The following is a 24,409-nucleotide window of genomic DNA, read 5'->3' as shown; positions in this document are numbered from 1 at the left end:
TCCCTCCCTCCTTTACCAGCCAGAATCCATTTTGGATTTTGCGATACATGGGGCAGTCCCTTTTCCCCCAATCGACGCCCATCCTGTTATTGTCTGCTCTCATTTCCAGCCCATTCCTAGGCCCACTTTTGCCCTCCACCAAGGTGTCCTAAGGCACACAGAAATCAAGGGAGAGCTTTTTTATTATGCGGCAGCGCCCTCAGCCTATTCCTGGGTGGTCTGATTTTAACACATTAGCTGCATGGCCATACTTTGTCGGGAAGGACGAGCTGAACCCGGTAGTATCAGCATACCCAACAGCCAAAACAAATAGGCAGTAGAACAGCAGGAGGGGCAGGGAGCCAGGTAAACACAACATGGCTCAATTGTGCCTTCCAGAGCCCAGGCTCCCATCCCAATAAATAGGAGCGCACTCCTGCACCCAGGGACGCAATTTGGCTTGCTCTTGTCTGTAATAGGCGTAATAATGACACCTTTGGCCTGACGCTCATGCCTGCCTGATGATAATTATTTGGCGACTGCGCACTAACCGTGTTGGAGGGCACCTTGTTTACCCATTAGGCAGTGTCCCTTTGCCTTTTGAAAGAGCTTCCATTTGTTGGCTGTAAAAGCTGGAATTTCCATCTGAGTATTCGCCAGCAGGATTTGGGGAGGAGCGTCCGCCCGCGCCCTGCGGTGCCCTCCTCATCTGCACTGGGTAGGGGATATGGGTCTGAAAACCAGCTCCGTTTCCAAGGGCCAGCGGAAGTGGGCGGACGGCAGCAGTTTTGCTGGTTTCGATTTCCCGAGGTTTTCCATGGGAACAAATTGCTTTGTCTTTGACTCGGGCAGGTCCTGACACACACCGTCGATTCCTCCTCAGCCCGTCTTCTCCAGTTACTCCCAGGATGACATTTACATCCAACCTCCTGGATAATTTTACCCAGGCCCCCATTTATTATGCACACGAACAGCCGTCGTGTTTCTCAACGACATGTCTAACAAGCATGCTTAATGAATGAGTCACTCGCCTTCATGCGTGCCTTCTTCTACACCCACGTAATGAGTACAGGCTCTGAAACAACAACCAGATACCTCTCTGGTTCTCAGGTTTTGCACTCTTCTATGTATTTCTCACCTTTCTATGAAAGGGCGAGTGTTGCTCCCAATTTGCCGTGCAAGGTGAACGTGTTCGGTGTTTTGTTTGCCGTCAGGGTGTCATTGCGCTGGAGTTCACTGCTTACTACTTTCTCTCTGTTTTCATTCCAGGGCTCCACCTATTATAGGCTACTTACCTTTTGAGGTCCTGGGAACATCGGGTTATGATTATTACCACGCTGATGACCTGGAGCTGCTTGCTAGGTGCCATGAACACTGTAAGTTCCTCTCCCCTTGTTTGCCAGGAAGCACCACGTGCGCTTTAATCTGGCTTTTCCATGAGGCCGACTCTTGTGCAAACACCCTAATCGCAAACAAAATACGCGTTAGGAGGATTGTTCTCCATGATTGCCTTGTCCACACCTAAGTAGGGAGGCTGAATTCCCCTGGAAGGTGCAGTTTTATCAGGAGATGTTTTCCAGCTTGGCAGGGGTTGTGTTTGCACACAGTTGTTCGGAAGTGTGGTTCGATGCGTGGTTTGGCCGTCGGTGCTCCTGTCCTCCACTTGTGGCTCTTGTGTGAGTGCCACCGCCGCCTGGGTCTTTGTTGGTATGTAGAGATGCTAGCTGCTTGAAAGCTAGCCCGTTTGCTATAATGAGTGAAGAGATGTTTCAGGTACCGGATACGTTTCTTGGCCCCCCGTCTCATCTCATGGTTTTATCGTCATATTTTTCTAGCTACCTGCAGGTCCTCTAAGGCCCACACCTCTTTCAAGGAACCTCAGTGGTTTGCATCTTCCCTCTTGCTTTTCAAAAAGACTCAAACAGCAAGGGAAACAGTGCCTGGCTGACTGTACGGGAGAAACTGTGAAAATAATGCCACAAATACTGTCCGGTCCACAAAGGAAATAAACAGAAGCAATGCAGAAATCGCTTTCTTTACCCCAGTCTCACTCACTTAGGCTAGTCTTTACTTATACTAATAGTCAGTACAAACAAATCTGACAGAAGTGGGAGTTTTTTGCAATGGCCTGGCACTCTGTGTCTTTTTAGATACCCACCTGCTGGATCTGTGAGTGGAATCTGATACTTCGATGTCTAATTTTGCTACTTAGCAACTTATATTCCCCATCACTGCTCATATCTGAGCATCTCTCAGTCATGAACAGGTTTATCAGCATAAGGCTGCAATGGACCTGGGGTTATTGCTTTTCCATGCACATGCAAACTAAGGTACTGACAAAGTGGCTTGCCAAAAGCACTTGGGAAATTTTTGGTCAGTATGGGAGTGAATCCAAATGACTTGACTCTCTTAACGGTCCCATCTAAGGCTCATCAAAGGCAAAAGGACCAGGAGTCTCTAAAAGCATTCAGTTGTAAAAAAATGTTGCCAGGTTAAATTGGGCCAGTAGTATTAAGTCAAGAAATTGTTCTTATTGCATTTTTTAACAAGAACTGTTAAATGGCAGTTTTGAAGTGAGATATAGTAGGAGCAGCAGCTGTGAAAGAAAGACATGGCCACCATATAGGGCCACAAAATTGGCCTTTAAAGTGGCTTAAATGCCCTTTTGCGCTGCTTTAATGGTGTTGCTGTTTGCATGCTCGGCGGCATATTCCGCTTTAAATGACTTTGGTATGTAGCAAGATAAAACACCTCGGAGGTGTCTTAGTTTGCTACCTAACAAAGTGCAACAGTGCACGGGGTGCTGGAAGCTGATGTGCTCGGGGCTCAGCGGGCTTCCAGTGCCCCGTGCACCATCCCCGCTGCCTTCTCTTGCCACCAGCACACCCAGCCGTCCTCCTGCCGCCTGGCCACTCTGCCCCGGGGCAAACCAGCCATCCCCGGGTGGTGGGAAGGTGGCAGGGATGGTGCAGGGGTGCTGGAGCTTACCTGCCTCTCCTGCAGCGGTGGTAGGGGGGAAGGAGGAGGACTCCAAACCTAACCAGCCAGGTGAAATTTCTACCTTTATCAGGTTCCTGACTTCAAGGCAATAGCACCTGACATGCGAACTGCCTACTTGTAAAGAGGGCAATAGTCGTTTGGTTGCTGTCATTTATATTTACCATTGACTAGCGAAGGTACAGAGTGGCTGCCTGTCCAAGCGACCGTTTATACAAACGAGCTCAGACTATCAAAGCTCTTTCTTTGGAAATCTTTAAATCAGTAGCAGACAATCAAATAAATACGTGGCCTGTGGTTGAGTATGTAAGGCATGGTTGGAGAAGCCTGGATTACATTGCATTGTTGTGAGATGGGGCGGACTTTTTCACCTCATCTCAGTCCAGTAAGACCATTCGGTAACAGCTGCTCCAGCGCTGCCTCACCTGCTCCTGTTGTACCTGTTGTCATTTTGTCTTTTTTTGTTTAACAGTGATGCAATTTGGGAAAGGAAAGTCCTGTTACTACAGATTCTTGACCAAAGGCCAGCAGTGGATATGGCTGCAGACGCACTATTACATCACTTACCACCAGTGGAACTCCAAGCCCGAGTTCATTGTTTGCACTCACCTTGTAGTTAGGTAGGAATATGCACTGCCCACGCTGGCTATGTGTCCATGTGCTCATGCTTTGCATTTTCCATTCATGTCGTGTGTTAGTCAAATATCCGCTGCGTCTGTTGACTCTTGGAGATGATGCTTAGATATATAAAAGTCTTGGAGTTGAGAAATTGGAATGTCTCTTAATATGTTTTTCATTACCCATTTAGTTTTGTTTTCTGGCCATCGAGCCAAATGCCTGGAAGTGACTCCTGGCTGAGTGTCATTACAGTCCATTCTTGCCCCTCCCCGTGACACAGATACAGAAAAACTCAAGCTATAAATCACATGACTGTCAGATGGATGTCAGTGCCGTGAGAGATTTCTTGTCCACTTCTTTGATCAGAGTTTTAAGTGCTTGTGAATTGAAGCTAGCTTCCATTGCATTACGCAGGATCATAAAGGACATTTTAGTACATGAGCCCCCCTAGCGGTGGCCCTGTTTTACGCTTCGGCATTATGCAACATGTTGGAGGGACAGTGTGTTGAATGTTTGTGATGCACAAGTATTGGGCAAGACTTTGCTTCTGCTTCAGTCAATAGAAAAATCCCACTGTTGGCTCGGAAAAGATTGGCTCCAGACTTACAATGGCTGTAGTGGAGGGTTTAGAAAGGTAGTGACATACCAGATTGGAGGCAGGGGGGGTTTGCACCTAAATCAGAGAAGTATAACGTAAAGCAGGGAGGGAATTCCTCTCCAGGTGACTTGAGAGCTGTGGCCCGAGTCCTGACCCAGAACGGGGAGTGCTGAAAGGTTCCCTGGGGAAAGCGGCAGCAAGGATAACTCAGTAGAGCCAGGAGGAAACGCACAGGATAATCCTGAAGCGCAGACAAGACCAGCAAAGAATGGCGCAGAAAACTGCAGCGGGAGCAAGATTGTTCTGCTGGATGCGTGGACAGCGCAGAGACTGAGACGGAGCCAGTCCCTGGCGTGTCCGAGTGATTCAAGAGGATTTGAAACTTTATCTCAGCAGCGGGACTGCTGTGAACGCGGAGTGGTTAAATACGTTCCTCAAAGTGTTGTTCCTTATCTGAAGGATTTGTTTTGTGAATTTTCCCTCTTTTGAGCCTTTTCAACATTTGTAAGAACAAGCCTGAGTCAACAGGGGTTAGAATCAGATAGCCTGAAAGGCAATTCTGAGAACTCCCTTAGACTGATAAGGAGATACCTGTGGGTGGACTTATGTATATGTTGGTGCAAACCACATACCAAGTGCTAGTTTAACTGACTTCATTGTTATATTGTAGAGGGATTTCCCTTGAAGCTTGTTGCATCTCCCTTCTCTTGGGGGATTTTACCATCATAACAGCCCCTAAAGTTCTGTTTCGATTGAGCACGGCCATTCGTTTCTTCCTCTGCTGTATCCCAAAATACAGGATGTCCTAATTCAGTATAGCTCGTATCCCAAATTAAACTGATTTATAGACATACATTTCAGTACGTACAGGTAAGGCAGGGCTGGGAGAGTCCCTCTGAGCATGTTGAGGACGGCATGGCAAGTTGCACATTGGGGAATTCAGTTTAAAATCTATTTGACTGGCCCAAACTTCCACTGAAGTTAGCCACGGGGTGCTACTTACCCACTGAAAGGGAGCTGGATTTGTGTGTGCAAGGCCAGAGGCATAAAGTGAGGGATCCTTCAAGGAGCATGTATCAGGTTAGCAAGCTGCTGTTTTCTCTGTTTCACAGGCTGTGATGCATTTCCATTAAGCAGTACACATTTGTTTAAAACCTTTTTTCCCCTTCTAGTTATGCAGAGGTTCGGGCTCAAAGGAGGAGAGACCTTGGCCTTGAGGAGTCATCAGTTGAGCTGGCATCATCTTCTTTGAAGGTATGCTGTGCCTTCACCACAGAGTGACGCGGCTGTTGACTCACACAGATGAAAGGCATGGGTGTCTTAAAAACATCTGAGCTTCTTCCTCCCTCTTTCTCTTTATACCCTTTGACTACCAGCTCTTCTGTTTCATTGCCTTGCAAATGCACTTTGGGCATGTCTACACATGCACATTTACTGCACAGTAACTGAAATTACTGCACAGTCCAGGTGTGCATCTACATGTGCACGCCTGTACTGCGCAGTAAATATAGCCACTTACACCGACTTGAGCGTAAATTTGATACCTGATTAGTTACTGCGCAGTAACATGTGTAGATGCTTTACTACGCAGTAACACTGTGTATGTGAACTGACTTGGGAATAATTTTATCCCCAAGTCAGTCCACACACAGCGTTAATGTGCTTTCACACCTGCATGGGTAGATGCCAGCCTGTTCCCGCTTACTGCGCAGTAAATTTAAGCTGGTATAAATGCAGATGTAGACATGCCCTGTGTGTATTTTAACACTAAGTAACACACTGCAGTCTCTTACTTAGTTCCTAGCAATGCAGCCTCAATAATCACATGTTTTGTTGTATGGCTAGGGCAGATCTGACTGCACCCTTCATCCAAGTGAAAGTTTAAACCACTGTGTCTTAGCAAGAGCAATAAACCATTTTGCAGAGTGCAAAATATTGTTTAAGTTAGAGGATAAGCAATGCATTGACTCTTGATACCACAATTCTTCAGACATATTAGAGCCTGAGTACAGACCATTGCCACAGTGCTGGTTGTGTATAGCTGTGCTGTTTTAATACCAGCTCCTTGTGGGTAATCAGACAAAGATTGGAAGTGAAGGGAAAAGAATGATTAATTGATTTCTTTTTTCCAGATCTCAGCCCCATGTGCAGTGTTGGGCAGGATACCATCCAGTGTTGTGCTATGTTAGAGCAATAATTTCCGTGGCTTGAATCAATCTGTTGTTGTCACGCCTGCTCAATTAGCCAGGTCATCTAGGCTAAGGGCTATCAAGAGGGTAAAAATAAGGCATTTTAAAGTCATTTCAAATGGATCGTACAGTCATTATCCCTAAAGCTTTTCAGATCTTGCTGTATGGAGCTATTTAAAGGCAAGCAGGGGTGAATAACAGCAAAAGCTTTAATACACTGTGGCCCTGACACTATAGGCTGTTTGGGCATAATGGTCTGTGGTAACACAATTGACTGCTGACTAAATGTGTGCGTGTGTGAAGTTTCCTGCTTAAAAAGCCTCTCTCACATTCAACCCAATGTCATTCTAGCAGACAACTTCCTCTGACCTGCGCTGGCACAGCCGTCTTGTATTTTCTTTCCCATTCCAACCCATTGCCTATTATACTTGTCTGTTTGTTTGACTACTGGAGAGATGAAGCAAGAAAAAAAAAATTGAGCAAGTAATTCCTTTTCGCCTGTGCCAGGAATGCAAGGAGCCAGACAAGGAAGGGTTGAATAGGATGACTCCCTGCGATGGGCATGGAGGGTTGGGAAATGCAGGGTGGAGAGTGTGACCAGCGTCTCTGCTGTTTGCTCTCAGCAGTCCACTGGGTGGAAAGTGCCCAGCATGGTGTGGGAGGTATCCAGGTTGCAGCCATATTGGTCTAGCGGAAAAAGCATCCAAGACTCATGGTAGAGGTGATCTTTTATTAGACCAACTAGATTTTTGCAAAGTGAAGTGTGATGCATTAGGTTATTCTCCTCTCCCAAGACACTGCCAGGTCCTGCCGCCCATCTTCCTGTCAAAATGACTGCTGCCCAGAGCATGGCAGAAATTTGGCTGTTAGCATAAGCTGACACTTGCCCTCTGGCATGAGCCATTAGTCATATACATTAATAGAGCTGTTGCCGCTATCCCTCACATAGGCCTGCGTCTTCTTCTGGTGCCATCTCACACATCTGTAGCAAGTGTCCTCTACCTAGCCCATTCCTCCTCTCCCATTAGCGTGTCAAGTCTTCGGTCGCTTCCCAGTGAGTCGTGGCCAAAGAACTGTGACATCCCTGTATAAACTGAGCAGAAGGATGCTAATGATAAAAGCGTGCTTCTATGTATACGCGATGCGCAGGGTGTCAGGGAAAGGAGCGCTAGTCAGGCAGTAAAGCAAACTCCCTCTTCCCATTCTGACTTTCCCTGGCCTCAGCTTTAATTTATGGGGTCTGGCTGGAGGGATGGGGGCTGCTTGAGGAGTCCTGGCGGGGCACGGGGTGCTGGTATTGTTATTGCTCATTGCCTGTACCACAGTTGTGCCTCCGGCCCCTTTGAGTCAGGCACCGTACACAGGCCTAATAGGAAATGCAGCCTGCTCTTAAGAGCTGACGGTCTAAACACACAAGGCAGAGGAGGCTATACTGTTATTCCTGGGTCACAAGGGCCAGCAAGATTTACTGACTCACCCAAAATTGCCCAGGTCAGTGGCAGAGATGGGAGCTGATCTCCCGAGTCCTTGGTCAGTGCTTCACCCATCCTTCCTGGCCGTGTCTCCATCTACACACCCGGTGTTAGAGAGCTCCCTGCTGTGCACACAGATACCTTCGGGCTCCTTTCTTGGCATTTCCCGCTTCCCTCTGTGGCACAACAGCTTTGCTCCGTTGAAGGCAAAACCGAGCAGGACGGGTTGTCACCGTCTTAGGAACATCTTGCAAGGGGCAGAACCGAACACGTTACTTCCCTCCAGCTCGGGCAGGGGGGTTTGTTGTAGGTTGAAGCTGGGCTGCAGGGTACCGATGTGGTGCTTTAATTTGGAGTCTGTTAGGGTGTCCGATGAGGAGCTTTGGGTGGGAACGGGTATTATCTCAAAGTCATGGGGAGCTTTGAGGTATTGGGAAGGCTGGGGCAGGAAGAAATGGTCAGGCTTTTTTCCATGCATGGACAGCAGGCGCTCTCCTGGATGAGCCTGGCTGTCGCAAGCTGAGAGCTCACGGGTCACATCTCCATGTGTAGCCTCCACATCTAGTGGGACTTCACACACTTCATCACATCCGAACGGCTGTTCCATGCAAGAACTCCCTGGTGCCACTGGTGTGTTTCCAGTGACCAAAACTGATGTGTAGTGGTGAGCAAAAGTAGGAGGAGAAGGGGGTCTTATGTAGGAGGAGAAGGGCGATGTTGCTTCCTGCTGCGAATAATGGTACTAACCAGGGTCTATTCTGTTCATTCCAGAGTCACAGTAGCTACGTAGACATCAGGCAGTGTGGAAACAGCCAGGAAACCAGCAAAGAGAGAGTGTCTGTGTCATCCCACAGCTCCCGCAGATCTTCGCACACGGCCCTCTCCGACTCTGCATGTACGTCTTGGTCACCTGGAGAGCAAGAAGCGGTGCTAGCAGGCTCGACCAAACTAGCTGGATGCTTGCAAATATATTTAGAGTTTGCCAGTTGCCTGCATTGGGAGGAAAAGTTGTTCCCAGTTATATGTGTATGAATGCAGAATGGCTCCCTCTGAGCAAGCCTTGGTCCTTTCATGGCTGGTTGCTAGGCCTCCTCTCTTGCAGATGGCCTTTGCCTGTGGCTGAGCCTCAGAGGAGCTGCGGGTGTAGTGCTAGTGAAGACAGACACCAGGGGATTATGTCTGCAGCAATGTGGATGGGCAAGGTGTGTTACCAGTCCCATTGCTGAAAAAGTGGAGGCAGGACACTTCAGTTTTATTGTAAGAAAAAATCAGCTATGAGTGAGCCAAAAAAGGGCCAACCTCAGCTCGTGGTAGACACAGTGAATGCCTTTTCTCTACTTACAGCACTATCTCACTGTAAGCATTCATGCTTTTTAAGCAGAGAAGGCAACACTGAAAAGCCAAAGCCCAGATCCTCAAAGGTCTTGGGGTGCCTGATGCCTAAACACCTTTGAAGATCGAAGCCCAAGAGCTTGTGTTGGGGCTAAATCAAGGAGGAACTTGGTGATCCCCCTTGACACCTAGATACAGCAGCAGTGGGTGTGTTGGAAATACCTGCCATCCAGACTGATGGGTGCCTGGTTTTAGCTAGAATTTGGAATTGGAAAAGAGAGTGAGTGAAAGCAGAGAGGTAACTGGCCGGCTGCCGTGGAGAGCAGTGACGCAGCTGGGGCTCCCCTTGCTCCATGTGGCTGAGCAGCACCACCGGGATGATGCTGGTATATCGCACCGTGGTATGGAGAGCAAACTCAGTGGACCTGCTCTCTCAGTGCTTCACAGGACTAGCAGGGCAGGTTGCAGCGCAGAGATGGGGAAGCTGCTGGCGGAGAAACACCACGGAGAGAGCTGAAATAAAGACTTGTCATCAGAAATGAGCCAGGCTCTCCAGAAAGAGGGAGAGAAAATGGGAACGGGGGTCTGGGAACTGCTTTTGCTTGGCATGACTCCCAGCTACAAATGGCTGTAGATCACTGCAGCCTCTCTTTTTTGAGTGGGTTTAGGAGATTGTTGCTGCAGATGGTTTTGCAAGGCTTGTGGCTGGAGGTGGCCACATCCCTACTCATCTGGGTGTGTAGAGGTGCAGGGCTGGTCAGAGCTGAGGGTGCGTGTCTACTGTCCTCTTGCCACTACATGATCTGAAAAGGAAATTCTCTGTTGCAGCCACATCATCCATGCGACACACAGATGCCAGCACTCCCACCAGGCAGTCGGTGTCTCTGGGGCAGCCGGAGAAGACCTCCCTGAGGCTGGCCTCAAGTGGGAGCACCCAGGTACAGAGCACTGAGAGCAGCAGCCTCTCCAGCCTGCGTTTAGCAAAGATGATAAGGCTTTCTGTGGACATAAGCTCTGCAGCACTTAGGAAGTCCAGCAGTGGAGCTCAGCACCCATGGGGCAGAGCCCTGCTGAGTGATGTAGGCTCCACTTCCTCTCAGGCTGGCAGTAATTGCAGTGCCACTTGCATCCTTTAAGCAACTATCACACCCTGGGCAAGTGCTGGGAAGGCAGTTGCCTGCTGATGCAGCCCATAACCTGGCAGAAGACCCAGGAGGTTGCCCAGCGGCCCTGGACCACGGCCTTCTGTGCCTTCTGCCAGGTTTGCTCCCGGGAGCTGCATGTGCAGGTGAAGCAGATTTTGTTCAGAAAGAGAGGGTCAAGCTGGATATGTGTACCTGGTGGAGCTAAATACAAGAGGCTGGGTTCACTCCTTCCAGTCCTGCCAACTCCCCTGGGTCTCCTTGGCTCCATTGCTGGCATCATCATGCCACTAGCTGTCTGTCCCCGCTCAGCCGTCTCTTATATTAAATATTTGGCCTGCCCAGGCCACAGCACTGTAAGTCGTGAGCCCTCAGGCACATCTTGCTGCTCCTTGCAGACTGCCTCCAAAACTGGAAGCTGCGGACCCATGTCCACATGGTGCTTTGGGCAGGTTATTTAGCGCTGCTTACTGTCGGTGCCAGTTAGCCTGCCCTCACGCTAATTAGCCAGCCAGCAGCAACTCCAGTCTAGCAGGCAGCCCACACAGAGCAGCGCAGCATGTATGCTTACCTGGGTAGACAGTGTAGCTAAGAAGCATCTGCACTGCAAGATATGCAGCCAGGTAGGACCGGGATGCCTTTCCAGCTCCCTGCGTGATGTTCTCTTCCCTGATCAGTGCTGGTGCTTCACTAGCCAGGACCCCTGGGTGTCAAATGTGCCCCCCAGGAGCTGGCTGGGCACTGTGTTCCTCTTGTGAGCAACACACTGTGGCTCTAAAACAAAGCCATGTTTTCTTTTCCAGGCAATCATAACTCCTCAGGCCCCCGCCGAACATTTGACTCAGCATCAGATGGCCCAGCCAGCAATGCCCGCTCAGCAAGCCGCGATGCCCGCTCAGCAAGCCGCGATGGTACACGTTTCATTTTTGCTCAGTTCACTCGAGTTCTTGCCTGGCCAGCAGATTGCCACGTGCTGGTAGCATAAGGAGAACGGATGGCCAGACAGACTTGGCAGGCGTGAGGTAGCAGCGCTTTACCTCACTGCTGGACGAGAGCTGGAGACGTTTGTTCTGGTGCCAGCAACAGCCTTCTGGCTTATGTTAACTGTGCGTGTGCGGCAGTGTGGCTCACCAGAAGTGTGATCAGGCAGGATAAGCCACTGAAATTCTCCTGGTAGGAAGGCAGCTGGGGTTAGCAAAGGTCCCTGCGGTGACCAGGTCTCAAGGGAGCTACTTGCTCTCTTGGGGCCAGATCCTAGAGGTGTGGAAGGATCTGTCTGTACCTGTGTTGTGCAGGCAGCAAATTGCGGCTCAGAAGGGACACGATCTGGACCCTGTGTCCTCCCTGGTTCCGGGGGGGAAGGGATCTGTACCAGTACCTGGGTGTGCAAGCTACTTGTCGTTCCCTCTGCCGGTTCCTCTGCTCTGGTTGTTGCCCTGGGGGAGGGGGAGAAGGTGCCTGTCTTTGCCTGAGCTCAGGAGAGCCTACTTGTGTCCCCGAACACTAGCAGAGCAGGAAACACAAAAGGGGAACAAATCGCCAGGTCTAGGCTCAGTTCTGATAATGAATGAGGGCATCCAGGTCAAGTCCCCTGGGTGGTGTTTGGTAGCGCAGCCACCTCTCCTGCACTGGAAGCTTCCCATGCTCCGAAAAGTGTGAGCACTGGCATTTGGGCAGCCAGCAGCAGCATTTGTAAGGAGAGCACAGGGTCTCACGGCCAGGTGCTTTCTGTCCCCTGCAGCCCGTGTACCACTTCCCGGCGCAGCTGGGGATGATGCATCAGCTGAAGGAGCAGCTGGAAGAACGGACGCGCATTTTGCAAGCGGACATCAAGACGCAGCAGGAGGAGCTCCACGTCATCAAGGAGCAGCTCCAGCTGGTGCAGGATTCCAATCTGCAGGTAAAGCCAGTCTGCCCCAGGCACTCCCCATTGCCCCACCTGTCTTATGCCTGGCATCCCAGGTACCACCTGCTCTGTAGCCCCTAGACTGGTAACCAAGCAGCATATGGAGACTTTCATGTCCAGCTACAATGCAGCACATTTAGAAATGATTTCAGTTGATCCCTAAGAGCCGGAACTGCTGGACACGTGTCATTGCAGAAAGAAAGGAGCCTCCTGTGTTGGTAGCAGCAGGGCCAGCGGTGCTGCTTCCCTGTGGCTTCACTGGCAAATTGGTCATTTTGCCTCATCTGCGTCGTTTCAAAGTGGCGGCGAGGCTGGTTGAAGTGTCCCTCTTGCAGGAAGAGCTCAGGGCTTGAATGGCTGGGGAAGACCGAAGCAGCTCTCTAGCACCTAGCCAGCGGACAGGGCTCCAGCACCGACAGGGCTAACAGCAGCGGAATTGGCCGTGGACTCCAGATAAATATTTGGGCAAAAGAAAGCATTTGATTTCCTGTTATTCACAGTTCGCTGCATTATTGTATTTTATGAGGCTGCTGCAGCAGCATTATTTATGTTGAGTGAACGTGCATATGGAGGCAGTTCGTCCCAAGTGCATCATAAATAGCTGAGTGCTCCATTTGCCGCGTGGAGCGACTGCAGTACTCAGGGCCAGTTTGCTGGGGATGGGCTTGCAGAGGCGAGGAGAGGGTGACAAAAGCAGCCAAGCAAGCAAAGAGGGAACAAAGGGCAGTGCTATGTAGAGCACCTTGGGTGTTGCCTTATGTGGTCGACCAGTGACTCTCAGCAGGGTGCCATGGCAGCCCGGGCTGCCTTTCAGGGGTGCCATACTGCATTAGCACTGATAGGTGTGCAAAGGGGATTCACAAGAGAAACCCAGAAATTGCAAATAGGAATGCAGAGTGTTAAAACCTTCTGCCCTGCTGTGGACTTGCTGATTTCTTTGCAACAGAAGAAAGGCTCTAGTATTTTTCTGTAGTGAGTAGCTGAGGGAAAGCTAAGGGCTGGCATTTTCCAAAGGGGTCTTTGAGTGTAATGAGGGATGCCAGGAGTCTAAAGGGTTTTAGATTCGCTATGATAGTGAGAGATGCCTTCAAAAAACCTGAGCCAGAGTGCTCTGGCAGGTAAACCTTCACCACCATCTCGTGGCCATGCTGATAATTACTCCAGTGTTAGCAGCTACAGAGACCTCAGGCCGACCTCCTCCAAATGACATCAGTCCAAAAGGCTGTTAAAGCTGTTCCCTGGGTGACCTTAATCTCAGCTAAAAGCCTTCCCAGAAAAAAAGGTCACTGCCCAGCCCTCCAAACCCAGGATGTGCAGCTGAGAGCCTCGTGCCCGTGGCTGCTTTTTCCTTTTGTTTAACAATCTGCAAACCTTCCTGAGAATCTGCCTGGAACTAAATTAACTCCTGGCTCCCTCTCGTGGCTTGTTACAGTATGGAAACCTTCAAAAGGCGGTGATGCTGTGACGGCAAAACACACATGCCGTGCTGGTCAAAAAAATGCAGTATTATTGGGCACTGCATAAAATATGTGCGGCTGCAAACCCCCGCCCCCCCCGCAAACATGTCATCAGTATTGTCCTGCAGTAGCCTGAGCAAAGCAAGTCAGCAGCATCATACCATCGCCTGCAGCCTTAGCTGCTATATGGCTCCATAATGCAGCTACTAATTGTTAGCTTTTCTCGTCTCTTCTAGCTAGGGTCTTGTACTGAGCGCATCGCCACGGCATCTGAGTGCCTTCTAGAAGAGCAGCCAGATTTGCTACAAACATTCGATGAAATAACATTCGTTTGTGAAAGGGAAATGATGCATCTCATGCTAGTCACTGGTTCTGGATGGTAGACCCTCTTGCCGGCCTGAGTACAATTGTGTTTCAGTTCCAGATCCTCCTACCCCTCCTTGCTGCTTTTTGTGATTTAGGCCCAAAGCCAAGATGACTGCACATTGCAAAAGTGTTTGAAAATATTTGTTTTCATATACATTTGATTAAATCAAATGTCAAAACGTGTACATCTTTCCCAGAACATAAGTTCTTTGTTTCGGGCACTGCTATGTCTAATCCATGAACTGTGTTTGTTTGAATAAGCGTGGCTATCAATAGAGCAGCCGTGACTAAACCCATCTTCTTGTATCTGAAGGCTCCAATGCACGAATATACTGCAGTTAATTATTTGACAGGGAGGCAAGGTTTGTGATCTGTAAGCTGATTGGGTGTGCTGTACAGTTAACGAGCGCGGTGTCACTTGTGTTTGAAGTCATGTTTGCTCCCCTCAATTGGCACACAAAGTGGCAAAGAGGTTAAAGAGAACTTTCTAATTTTAAATTGGAGAATTTCAGTCTAGCAAGGAGGAGGATTAGGTGGGAATGGCGAGAAATTATATTATAGCCTAATTCAAAAATCTAGGATCAAAGGATAGTCTAATAGCTGAAAAAGGGGAATTTCTACTTATTCTCTCAACCAGTTCTGTAAACGGTGCACACCTGGACCACTTCACTGCTGCAAAATGAACCTGACACGGACAAACACGGTATCATCCACAGTGGCCGCGTCTACACGAGTCATTTACTTTGGAGTTGCCTCATTAGCTCGGCAGCAGATGTCTCAGTGCCTACACATGCAGGGTTTTATTAGGCTAATAAACTCCGCAGCAGGCTATTACTTGGAAATACACATACTATCCTGCTGCAGAGTTTTTTTACTCCACAGCACTGCACGTGTAGATGCTGGTGGGGCTGGTTGGGCATGAGGCTGCCTGCCAGCCAGCCCCACAGTGGAGCACCCTTGTGCCCCAGCCGGCCCCTGCACCGCACTGTGAGCTGGGCCAGAGCAGCCCTGGGCTGGCAGGCTCACCCCTGGGGCTCCCTCCCAGCCAGGGCTACTCCATCCCAGCTCAACAAGCTGTGGTCCTAGGCACACTTGTAAACATGGTGCCTGAGAGCAATAAACTCCAGCATGACATGCACCAGAGTTTATTGTGTTGCATTATTATGCATGTGTAGATGCACCCAGTGGTATTAGCCCTATGGACTGAAGATGGCCACGTGGTCAAGGTCCCTGTGGGGCTCGTTCTGTAATCCATGCACTGCAAAAGGTTGGGTGGGTAAAGCGTGCAGGCTGCAGCAGAAAGAGGTGAAGGCTTAGACTCCAGCCCTGCGTCTCCATCCCCTCCTGGTGCTAATTCAGGTGGCAGATTTTGCAACATAGACACCCCTCATCCAGCACCTGGACTGTGAGTCCCAAGCCCTTTAAAAAGCCAGCAGGGTCTAATGATTTTCACTTTCCACTGACTTCAGCTGCACTGGGGCTAGTAAAGCAGTGGCAAAACCCTCTGTATCTCATTACTGTGCCAGATAATCTTGTTTCATCGGATGAATGGAACTCAGCACAATTTATATGCTTAATAGATCCCTGGGGAACATTTTGTTTTGCAGGAACAGTATTGCTCATCGCATTAGAGCTCACTGTGGGGCACTCGGGCAGATCATTAAACAATCCAGCATGCAAACTGCAGTAACGATTCACTTCTCTCTTTTCCTTAAAGATGTTGATGCAGCAGCCCATGCCCTTAGTGTTCAACAACGCGCAGCAGCAGAGCCCACGGAGGGCAGCTCAGCAGCAGCAGACAGGGGCAGCTAGGCAAACCGTGGCCAAGAAGTCTCAACAGCAAGGCCTGGGGGGCTCGAAACGCTACTGCAGCCCTCACTTACCGTCACCGCGGCACTTCCTCAGGGAACCTTGCGTCACCTCCTCCCAGGTTGCTACCTCCTTGACTTTCTCACTTGCTGCGGTTATTGTGACTCATCTTGTTCAGGGCCAAAGTCACCCCCAGGGCAGCTCCTGCCAACATCTGTGGAGCTGTACCTGGCGGGAAGCTAGCACCTGTTCCTCCGCCACTTAATTCCTTACTAGTGAGCACAAATTCATCTCTGGCCTCCTAGCACTGTCTGCTGCTGCCATTAGCATCAAGTGCATCATTTCACCTACTCAGAGGTGTTCATTTGTAGCCTCACCCAGCTGTAGCTGTAAAGGTTTACCATTGCAAAACCTGAAGGGGCCAAGAGGAGCCCTGGTGAAACTGCACTGAAGTTAGTGACTGCATCCAAGATCTCTTTAGCCGTATGATTTTGGTTCTCTTCTCCTGATCCAACAGGCCTTCATTGTAATCAGTGAGGATCAGGCCACTTAGAGCTCAGAGGGAAACTTCCTTGAGTCATAGAAGAAGCACGAGAACCCATTCACGGGGGGGGCGGGCTCCAATTTGTCAGTGCCTTCTTCCTCCTCTCCAGCCCCCTCTGCAGTGCTGTAATTTTGAAAAGGCAGCTGACTTTTCCAACCAAGACTCCCAGGACCTGTCCTCTGGGGGGGCCCAGACTGCAGACAGCCTGGTTGCAGGTCTGTTGAGCGCAGTTTGTCCGCTCTCGCACCTAAAGCAGGGAGCGTGCAGCCCTCTGCTTTAAGTGCACAGGGAGGGGAGGTGGGATTTGGTTCTACTAAGGGATGGCTTTATATTACAGGTGCAGCAGCAGCAGCAGCAGCAGCAGCAGCAGCAGCAGCAGCAGCAACACGTAATAAGAGGAAATCAGACGCAGCAAACCTGCCTGCCAGTGCAAACCAGCATTTCTGTGCCCCTCTACAACAACCCCATGGTGTTCTCTCAGACTCATCCCATTACTCCTCCCACTCAGCTGCCAGCCGAAATTAGTGACAGGCAGCCACAGTCTGACTATGGCCAAGACAGGAGCCTAAGGTAAGAGTCTGGTCCATGCTGGATCCCCTCGACAGTAGGACGGTACTGGCCTGTGAGGGCCGAGCAGCAATCAAGCCGTGCATCCAGCATCCCTGCCTGGTGGATGAGGCTTTGGTAATGTCTCCAGTGCATGTGAAGCATGAGTGCTTCCTCTCGTGGGGCTGAACATTGGAAGTCAGTAAGCAGTGCCCTTATGGCATGTTTTGCATATCACTAGCACCACCTTGGAGGACTGGACCCCTTTTCTTTCCTCAATAGTCCCATGTACTTCCCATGTAACTTAACTAGTTTTTTGTACCAGGTGTGTATCATATCCCCAGCTCCCAGAGCAGAGCTCTTGGGACCAGAGAAGCGAAGGGCACACCTGCATGGCACAGTGCACTGGAAGCAGGATAGGGGCTTTAGCGTAGCGCTCGGCTGAGCTGATACACTTCCTGCTTTACTAGTGGAAGCAAAATGAATCCCTCTGATCTCGTTCCCCATTGCTCGGGAGCTCCAGAATAGCCTTTCTCTAGCCGTGACAAGTGCCTTGGAAACAGCCCGTTTCAGGGCAGCCCATGCACAACTCTCAGAGGAGGGTCAGCAGATGTTCTCTGTGCAAGGGTCTCTCAGGACCCAGCCCCTTTTAAAAGGCACTTGCTTGATCAGGTGCTTTATGATACGGTTTCTTGGAGGCCCTTCTCTCTGCAGAAGGCCATTTAAACCATCTGTTTTACTCCCAGATGGATTTCGCTCCTTCTCTCAGTAGTGATTGTGCCCAGTACACTTTCAAAGCAGAGCCCCGCTCAGCCCTACAGGCAGCGAAGTGTGGCGGTACCTGAGCCAGCAGCACACCAGCTACCTTAGACACCAGAGGTGTTGCTGGTGCCTCCCAAGGTGCAGCACCTGCTGAGATGTTTGCACATTACTGCAGGGTATGTCTACACTGCAGTGACAGTAGTTCATGTTGGCATAACCAAGCCAGCTTGAAACTGGTTCTCTGGTGGATTTGGAGACGTTCGGAGCTGTGCTGCCTTGGCTGTACCTGAATTCATTCATTTACAGTCTTCCATGTCCTCCAGGACTCTCCTGTGGGTGGATCCCAGCTGGAGAGAAGTTATACACCTGCTGAAGGAAGAAGACCGACCTTAACAGTCTGCACGAGGATGACCTATTGCACCCTTGTTAAGTTCAGCTGGTCATTTGTAACACAAAAGACTGAACGTTTCAGCTCCAGTCTGTGTTCGCATTAGATCGAGTTAGGACCTTATCTGCACACAACCATTACCTTTTATGCAAAGTGAGGGAGTGAAGGTGCGGTGCTTTCACAGGGATGGGTTGCTTGAGACTAACCGACAAGGATATGAACACGTGACAAAAAAGGGCTTTTTATGGACTGTGTCATTGTTTCCTTCTTCTGCAGGATGCTGCTGGATCAGCCTATCCAAGCCATGATGCCCAGTGCTAATGGGACTAGTCAGTCAGGACAGAGCAATGCTGGGAGACAACAAGGGAAGTAAGTCTTCATTATTCCTGCTTTCCCTGCAGAGGTTAGTGCCTGAGTGCAAAACCCGGCTGGTCTTTTCAAGGCCATGAAAATTATGGGAAAATGTTCATTAGAGCTGAATTAAAAAATTATCTGGAAATGTTTGTAATGAAAAGACTTTTTCACCAAAGTAGAAATGCTGCTCGTTTGGTTTCCATTAAATCTGTTACAAAAAATCTGATTTTTCCCCTCTTTCTAATAACTAAACTCATTTTCTGTATTTTTGAAAACCAAAAATACTCAGGTTTTGCTTCCTCCTCAGGATGCCAAAAAGCAGTGAAAGTTGTCACAAAAATGAGAGTATTTTGCCAACATTTTCACAGGGAACGCAAATGTGTTTCCTGAAGAGCTCCTCACGTGACTCCCTCACCAACCAAAAGGGATATTGGGTACCTTTACCAAAACTTGCTGCTTTTACATTTCCTATAACGAATTAATCTTAGCTCAGCTGCGTGTCATCTTTTATCTTTGTTATTGGTGTTGCAGTAAGAGCCAGAGGCCTTGCCCCCTCCTGTCCTAGGCAGTATACAGAGGGCACGTCTACACATGCATTTACTGCGCGGTAAGGAGGTTTTAGGCTGGTGTCTACCCGAGCAGCCATTAAAGCGCAGTGATGCTGTGTGTGGACAGACTTGGGACTAAAGTTAGTCCCAAGTCAGTCCACACATACAGCGTTACTGTGCAGTAAGGTGTCTACACGTGCATTACTGCGCAGTAATTAATCGGGCATAAATTTGATACCTGCATAATTCAGGTATCAACTTTATGCCCAAGTTGGTGTAAGTCACCATAGTTACTGTGCCGTACGGGTGTGCATGTGTACACGCATGCCTGTACTGTGCAGTATTTTTCGGCTGCCCAAACTGTGCAGTAAATGTGCACGTGTAGACGCACCCACAGAGCAGTCGCTCCTGCTCCAAAGAGCTTATATGTGTTCCAGTTATCTGCCTGGGATTTAAGCTGCACCAGTCACATGACCCTGGTTTCTATATGGGATACAACTGTGCAATGAAGTCGGCTTTCCCCATATGAGCTGCTTCTGTCCTCCCCCAAGGACTTCCCCGATGGAGCTCCTCCCTCTGCCTGCTCTTCTGGATACTGCCCAGGGGAGGTTTGCCCTCTGGTTATGCTAGCCTGCATGTGGCTTAACAAACTATCTTCTGGTTTATTCTCTTTTAACACCCCCAGCGCATAATCCCTCCCTAAGTCCTTGCTTACTGATGTGTGTTTTTCCTCCTCTTTGCAGATTTGCTCCTGAACAGCAGATGCTGCCTCCCCAGTTACAAATGCCACCTGTTATGTGTAGCACAGTCAGAGCTCCTGCCCCTTCGCCTGTGTTTTCCCCTTCTGTGATGATCCCACATGCGAGCTTCACCTCCCATCAGACGCATCCCCCCGTTCACCTCCCCCAGTGGCCACAGCAGCAAGTTCAACAGCATCAGCTCTACCTGCAGGTAAGAGAGGGTTTCATAAACGTTGAGCAGACAGCTTAGGAAGAATGGATGTGGCCCAAATCCAATGTAACCTCTGTCACATGACCTCCTCCATCTCCTTTTTACCTGTACCATGGGCTATTCGATATTTATCTGTGACTATCCAGTCACCCATAAGATTATTGTTTTCAAAACTGGTTGACACCCAAAGCTGGCACTGTATTTTCCAAGGAACGCAAGTCCCTTTTAGACACTAAAATAAGTGGCCAGAGTTTCAACCCAAGCTCCTCTAGTGAGGTGAGCTCTCTTGGAGATGTGGCAAGAAACAAGAAGCACGAGGAAGCTCCTGATTTTGGAGCGCTGGGCTTGCCCCGCAGCCCTCTGAAGTCACCCAGCATGGAGCATTTTCTGTACCTTCTTCATTCCCTTCTTTGTACAAATTATTAACCATTTCAGAACGAAAAACTCTTGAGGAAGCAGCTTTTCAAGAACAACTTCATAGGTTCATGCCCACAGATAACCCAGCTGATAAAAGGAATGGCTGAAGGGAATTAATAATTTAAAATAGTTTCCATTCTGTGAGGGACTCGGGGTGGGCTGAGGTATATTTAATGGTTGCGCTGGCCAAGCTGGTATGCAGTTAAGCAACAGGCAGAGATCTGATCCAGCGCGAGCTAATTAAACGGCAGGCCTGGATTAAAACAAAGTAATTAAATATTATCATCACTAAGAGTCGAGTAAGAAACTTGATCAGTTTATGAAAGGGATGATATGATATGGCTGGCTGTGGTAGCCAGGGCAAGACTCGATAACCCAAGAGACCCAGTTTAGTCCTATGTGTCATGGTCCTAAGGGCAAAGTTACACTTAGACCAGGCTAAGGATGCTTAAAACACAAGCAGCCTCACATTAAAGCTCATTAACTTGTGCTAAGGGCCCTTGAGCATAGCAAAGTTATGCCACTTCAGGCAAGGTTTAACTCTGGGCCTTGCTAGGGCAACTTCAGGTTGCTCTGTGGAGATAGCATGAGCAATTTGCATTCCCCCAGCATCCCAAGATGCTACATCCACCCACCAAGCAGGGATAGATCTCAGGTTTTGTGGCTCCTAGGCCGTCCTCTCGTGGCACGTCACCGCTGTGCAGGCAGCACCCTTAAAATGCAACAGCCCACCGCATGTTTTAATGTTAATGCTGCTTAACAGTCCCCAGACTTAGCATGGTCTAAGTGCAACATGTAGTTTGACCCTAAGACACTGGCAATGTATGCACATGTATATAACTGCAGAGGCAGTAAATCACCGGTAAATTATTAGTGACAACACATATAAGACAGATGCGTGAGAGATGATAAGAGGTCCAATGACTTGTCCAGTCATACAGTGAGACAGCAGCAGTCTGGAACAACAGCACTTTTGGGACTCGCTTGACCATGTTTTATCTCCAAGCCATTCAGAGACACGGGGCATGTCCTAGCAAGGTGGGGAGGTGTCGTCACAGAGAATGTCAGTGCAGTGCAGTGGAGTGAATTGAATGAGGCCTGGCAATCCTGCCTAGGCCAGATGGCATGGATGGGCAAGTCCATGGGTTCACCTAGCCATGATACCAGGTTGTGCCTGCCTGCATTTGGGGTTGGGGGTTTGGCAGTTGCTCCAGAGAAGAAGGCGGTTACAAGTGAGTGCTGTGGACGCTCCAGGAGCTGCCCATAGCCATGGAAATTGGCTGTAGCCTTCTGTGCTTCTTTATGGGGACAGGACTTGCCCCACGTTCACACATTCAGCTTGAGCCCTGAGCTAGCTGTACGTCAGGATGTGCAGATGACTCTGGCGTCCTAACTCAGCGTCCAACTACTCTAGGGGGCCCTGAAGCTAGCGGGTGGTTGTGCACTGCGCACAGGCTGGTTCTTTGATAATATCTTCCAGCTGCCCTTTCTACTGCAGAAAAGAGACTAGGCTGGAAGCAGGTCTGAGGAGTAGTGTCACGCTTTCTTTCTGCAGATGCAGACTCCCGAATCAGTCCAGGGGAGTCAGAGTCAGCGCATTTTCCAGTCATCTCATCTCCCCCAGCAGACCAGCATGGGGTACTTCCTCCATCCTCAGCAACAAGCCTGCCATGCACAGGGTCAGCCCTGCAACCTGCAAGACCTGCCTGAAATGCAGCTGCCGTGAAAGCCAAGCAGTGAAGAGGAGAGGATGATGTTGGTCGCAGCAGCTGTGCTGGGCACAAGCGAGGGGAAGGACAGCGCTAGCTAAGGAGAGGAGGCCTTCCTCATTCGCCTGAGGGGTGAGGCTCAGCCCGGAGGGAAGCGTGGCAGCCTGGGCCAGGGGCCCGGCAGGCGGGCTGTCAGAGCGTCTTGTTGATCAGCATTTTAATGTAGTCAGTTCAGTGCTCGCTGGTGCACAGCAGCACTTCCAGCAGCCACAGAAAAGTGCGGAGCTGTTAAACAGCAGGACAGAAGACGCGAAACTGTGAGTAGCCAGCACTCCCGCATCTTATCTTGTAGAGACAGATTAATACTTAAAGTGCTAAAAGTATTGGGAGGACTCGACGAGTAGGGTGTGGAGCTCCTGCCTGCCAAACCTAACAGACGAAAGCAGGTACATGCTTGAGCATCCAAAGGATTTGCTTAGGGAGGAGAACAGCCACAAAAAAAACCCCAAACAAAACCAGTCAGTGGGTGTCAGCGGCAGGTACGAAGCCGTAGGTACACAGTGTGGCAATGCACTCGAGCTGACAGATGGCTGTCTAGCTGCAGGCGTGTTTTATCAGATCACCACAACGGTCACTTTGCAACTGAGAACATCTTTTCAATTCAGGGCATCGACGCTCCTTTTAAATTTTGCTGGAAGTCACTGTGAATTGAAGACCAGCGTTTGGAAAAAACACACACACACACTAACAGCCTGCAGGATACCACTCACTCACTCGTCATGTACATAATTCGTTTTGCTGTCGTACTTCAACAGTGGATTTTATTGCCCTTCTTCCTATACCTCAGCCCTGGTCCTTGGTTTGTTTTTGTTTTTCTTTTGATTGGATAATGCTGCTAATTTATGTGACACCACTTTTGCCTGAATTTCTTACTGTTGTTATACCAGCTCACATCACAATTAGTAAGAGAAGTGCATCAGGTTTAATTCGGGGTGAGATGTGAAAATAATTTTCTATGTTTCTATTCCCCTTAGCCAAATAATTTTCAGGGTACCAGCAGAGAAACTTTACAGGGTCTCCCCCCCCCCCCCAGTAGATGTTGCTGTAAACATTTCCTTACACCTGGAAAAAAAAAATCAAATGACAGCAAACTTTGTGGTTTTGCTGGCTCATGTTGCAGCTGGGCAAAGCTGATGTTTATACTGACAAAGGCACAAATGAGAGGTCGGGCCCAGAGGGATAGCAATAAATTGTATTTTTGTAAATTGTCACTTTATAACAATATGTTTATATTTATGAACGGAAACAGATGTTTATTCCTCAGTGAGTATATAGCAGTGTCCCTACTGTTTGTGTCTTTCCAAAGGAAAATGAATATTTATGTGGTTGGAGGGTTTTTTTTGTCGTTCCCCCTGCCCCCCGCCCCCCCAGTAGTTGAATGCTAGAGCTGGGCATAGTTAGAGAGAGGGAGAGTGTATGCCCTTAATGCAGATGCTTTGGGATAACACATGGGACGTTCCTTAAAGGAAGGCAACATGATGGTATCTTGTGCCTGATTTGCACAGTAATGTTATGAATGTTATGTTATGGCTTGGGGGGGGCAGAACAAAGCTGTAGGAAAAGTGATTTGCTAACCTGTGTCTACTGTCACGTCACAGCGTTGTTCTACTGCGGCTCTTTTGTAGCAAGGCTCAGCATGCAGGCTGGACGCCAGCCTCTAGGCATGGCGGTGCCATGGACAGGAGCATGGGCTAGGTCTAGAGCCACCCAAGTGTGCCTCAGCGCTGGGCTCAACTGTATTCGCCGTGGGGCTGCAGGTCATCTCACGTCGCCGTGCTGAAAGAGAAGGGGACAGACCCTGCATGTATGCTCTTCCCATTGGTGTCGTCAGTGCCACAGGGCGAGCTGGCTGTGCAGGCCGACCTCCCGTGGTAGCGCTCACGCTGCCCTTCATCTGGGGCAACCTTGATCAGGGCCCAAGGGGCGGTCGGGTCGACACTGAAATGCTTCACTTGAAGCCAGACGCACCCGCAAAGGGAGTCCAGCAGTTTGGTAGGAGACCACTAAGCCAGGGAGCCTTCCCCGGGCTGGTTCTGCATGAGTGGCTGCTGCCCAGCCAAGCGGCCAGGCTGCACCGGTCACAGTGACACTTTAAAACCATTCCAGGAGAACGTGAGCTTGCATGTTCGTCCCCAAGCCCGCCAGGGTGTGGCACCACCGCCCCTGCCCGGCAGCCGTGCTCGCAGGACAGGCCCTGTGCCTGAGAGGCAGGCTGGGCAGCATGCACACACAGGCAGACATGTGTGCATGTGCATGCACCCCCCC

At 49.6% G+C, this 24,409-nt stretch overlaps 1 protein-coding gene across 1 annotated transcript in view; it reads left to right on the top strand.

The window, feature by feature from the left end:
- The window catches only part of PASD1 (PAS domain containing 1), a 38,331-nt gene extending 14,610 nt beyond the window's left edge, over positions 1–23,721 (top strand). Inside the window, exons 9-20 of the mRNA XM_019540246.1 lie at positions 1,249–1,355; positions 3,449–3,596; positions 5,365–5,446; positions 8,625–8,748; positions 10,014–10,123; positions 11,131–11,238; positions 12,069–12,227; positions 15,774–15,986; positions 16,747–16,979; positions 18,382–18,474; positions 19,751–19,958; positions 21,931–23,721. Coding sequence (XP_019395791.1) covers positions 1,249–1,355; positions 3,449–3,596; positions 5,365–5,446; positions 8,625–8,748; positions 10,014–10,123; positions 11,131–11,238; positions 12,069–12,227; positions 15,774–15,986; positions 16,747–16,979; positions 18,382–18,474; positions 19,751–19,958; positions 21,931–22,101 — 1,756 coding nt within the window. The 3' untranslated portion in view covers positions 22,102–23,721. The remainder of the gene's footprint in view (positions 1–1,248; positions 1,356–3,448; positions 3,597–5,364; positions 5,447–8,624; positions 8,749–10,013; positions 10,124–11,130; positions 11,239–12,068; positions 12,228–15,773; positions 15,987–16,746; positions 16,980–18,381; positions 18,475–19,750; positions 19,959–21,930) is intronic.
- The last annotated feature ends 688 nt before the right edge of the window (positions 23,722–24,409 follow it).

The sequence above is a fragment of the Crocodylus porosus genome, unplaced genomic scaffold, assembly GCF_001723895.1.
Source record: "Crocodylus porosus isolate Cpor-Errol unplaced genomic scaffold, CroPor_comp1, whole genome shotgun sequence".
In the NCBI taxonomy this organism is placed as follows: Eukaryota; Metazoa; Chordata; order Crocodylia; family Crocodylidae; genus Crocodylus; species Crocodylus porosus.
The sequence above is the reverse complement of the archived record's forward strand: the minus strand, read 5'-3'. Positions and strand labels throughout refer to the sequence as shown.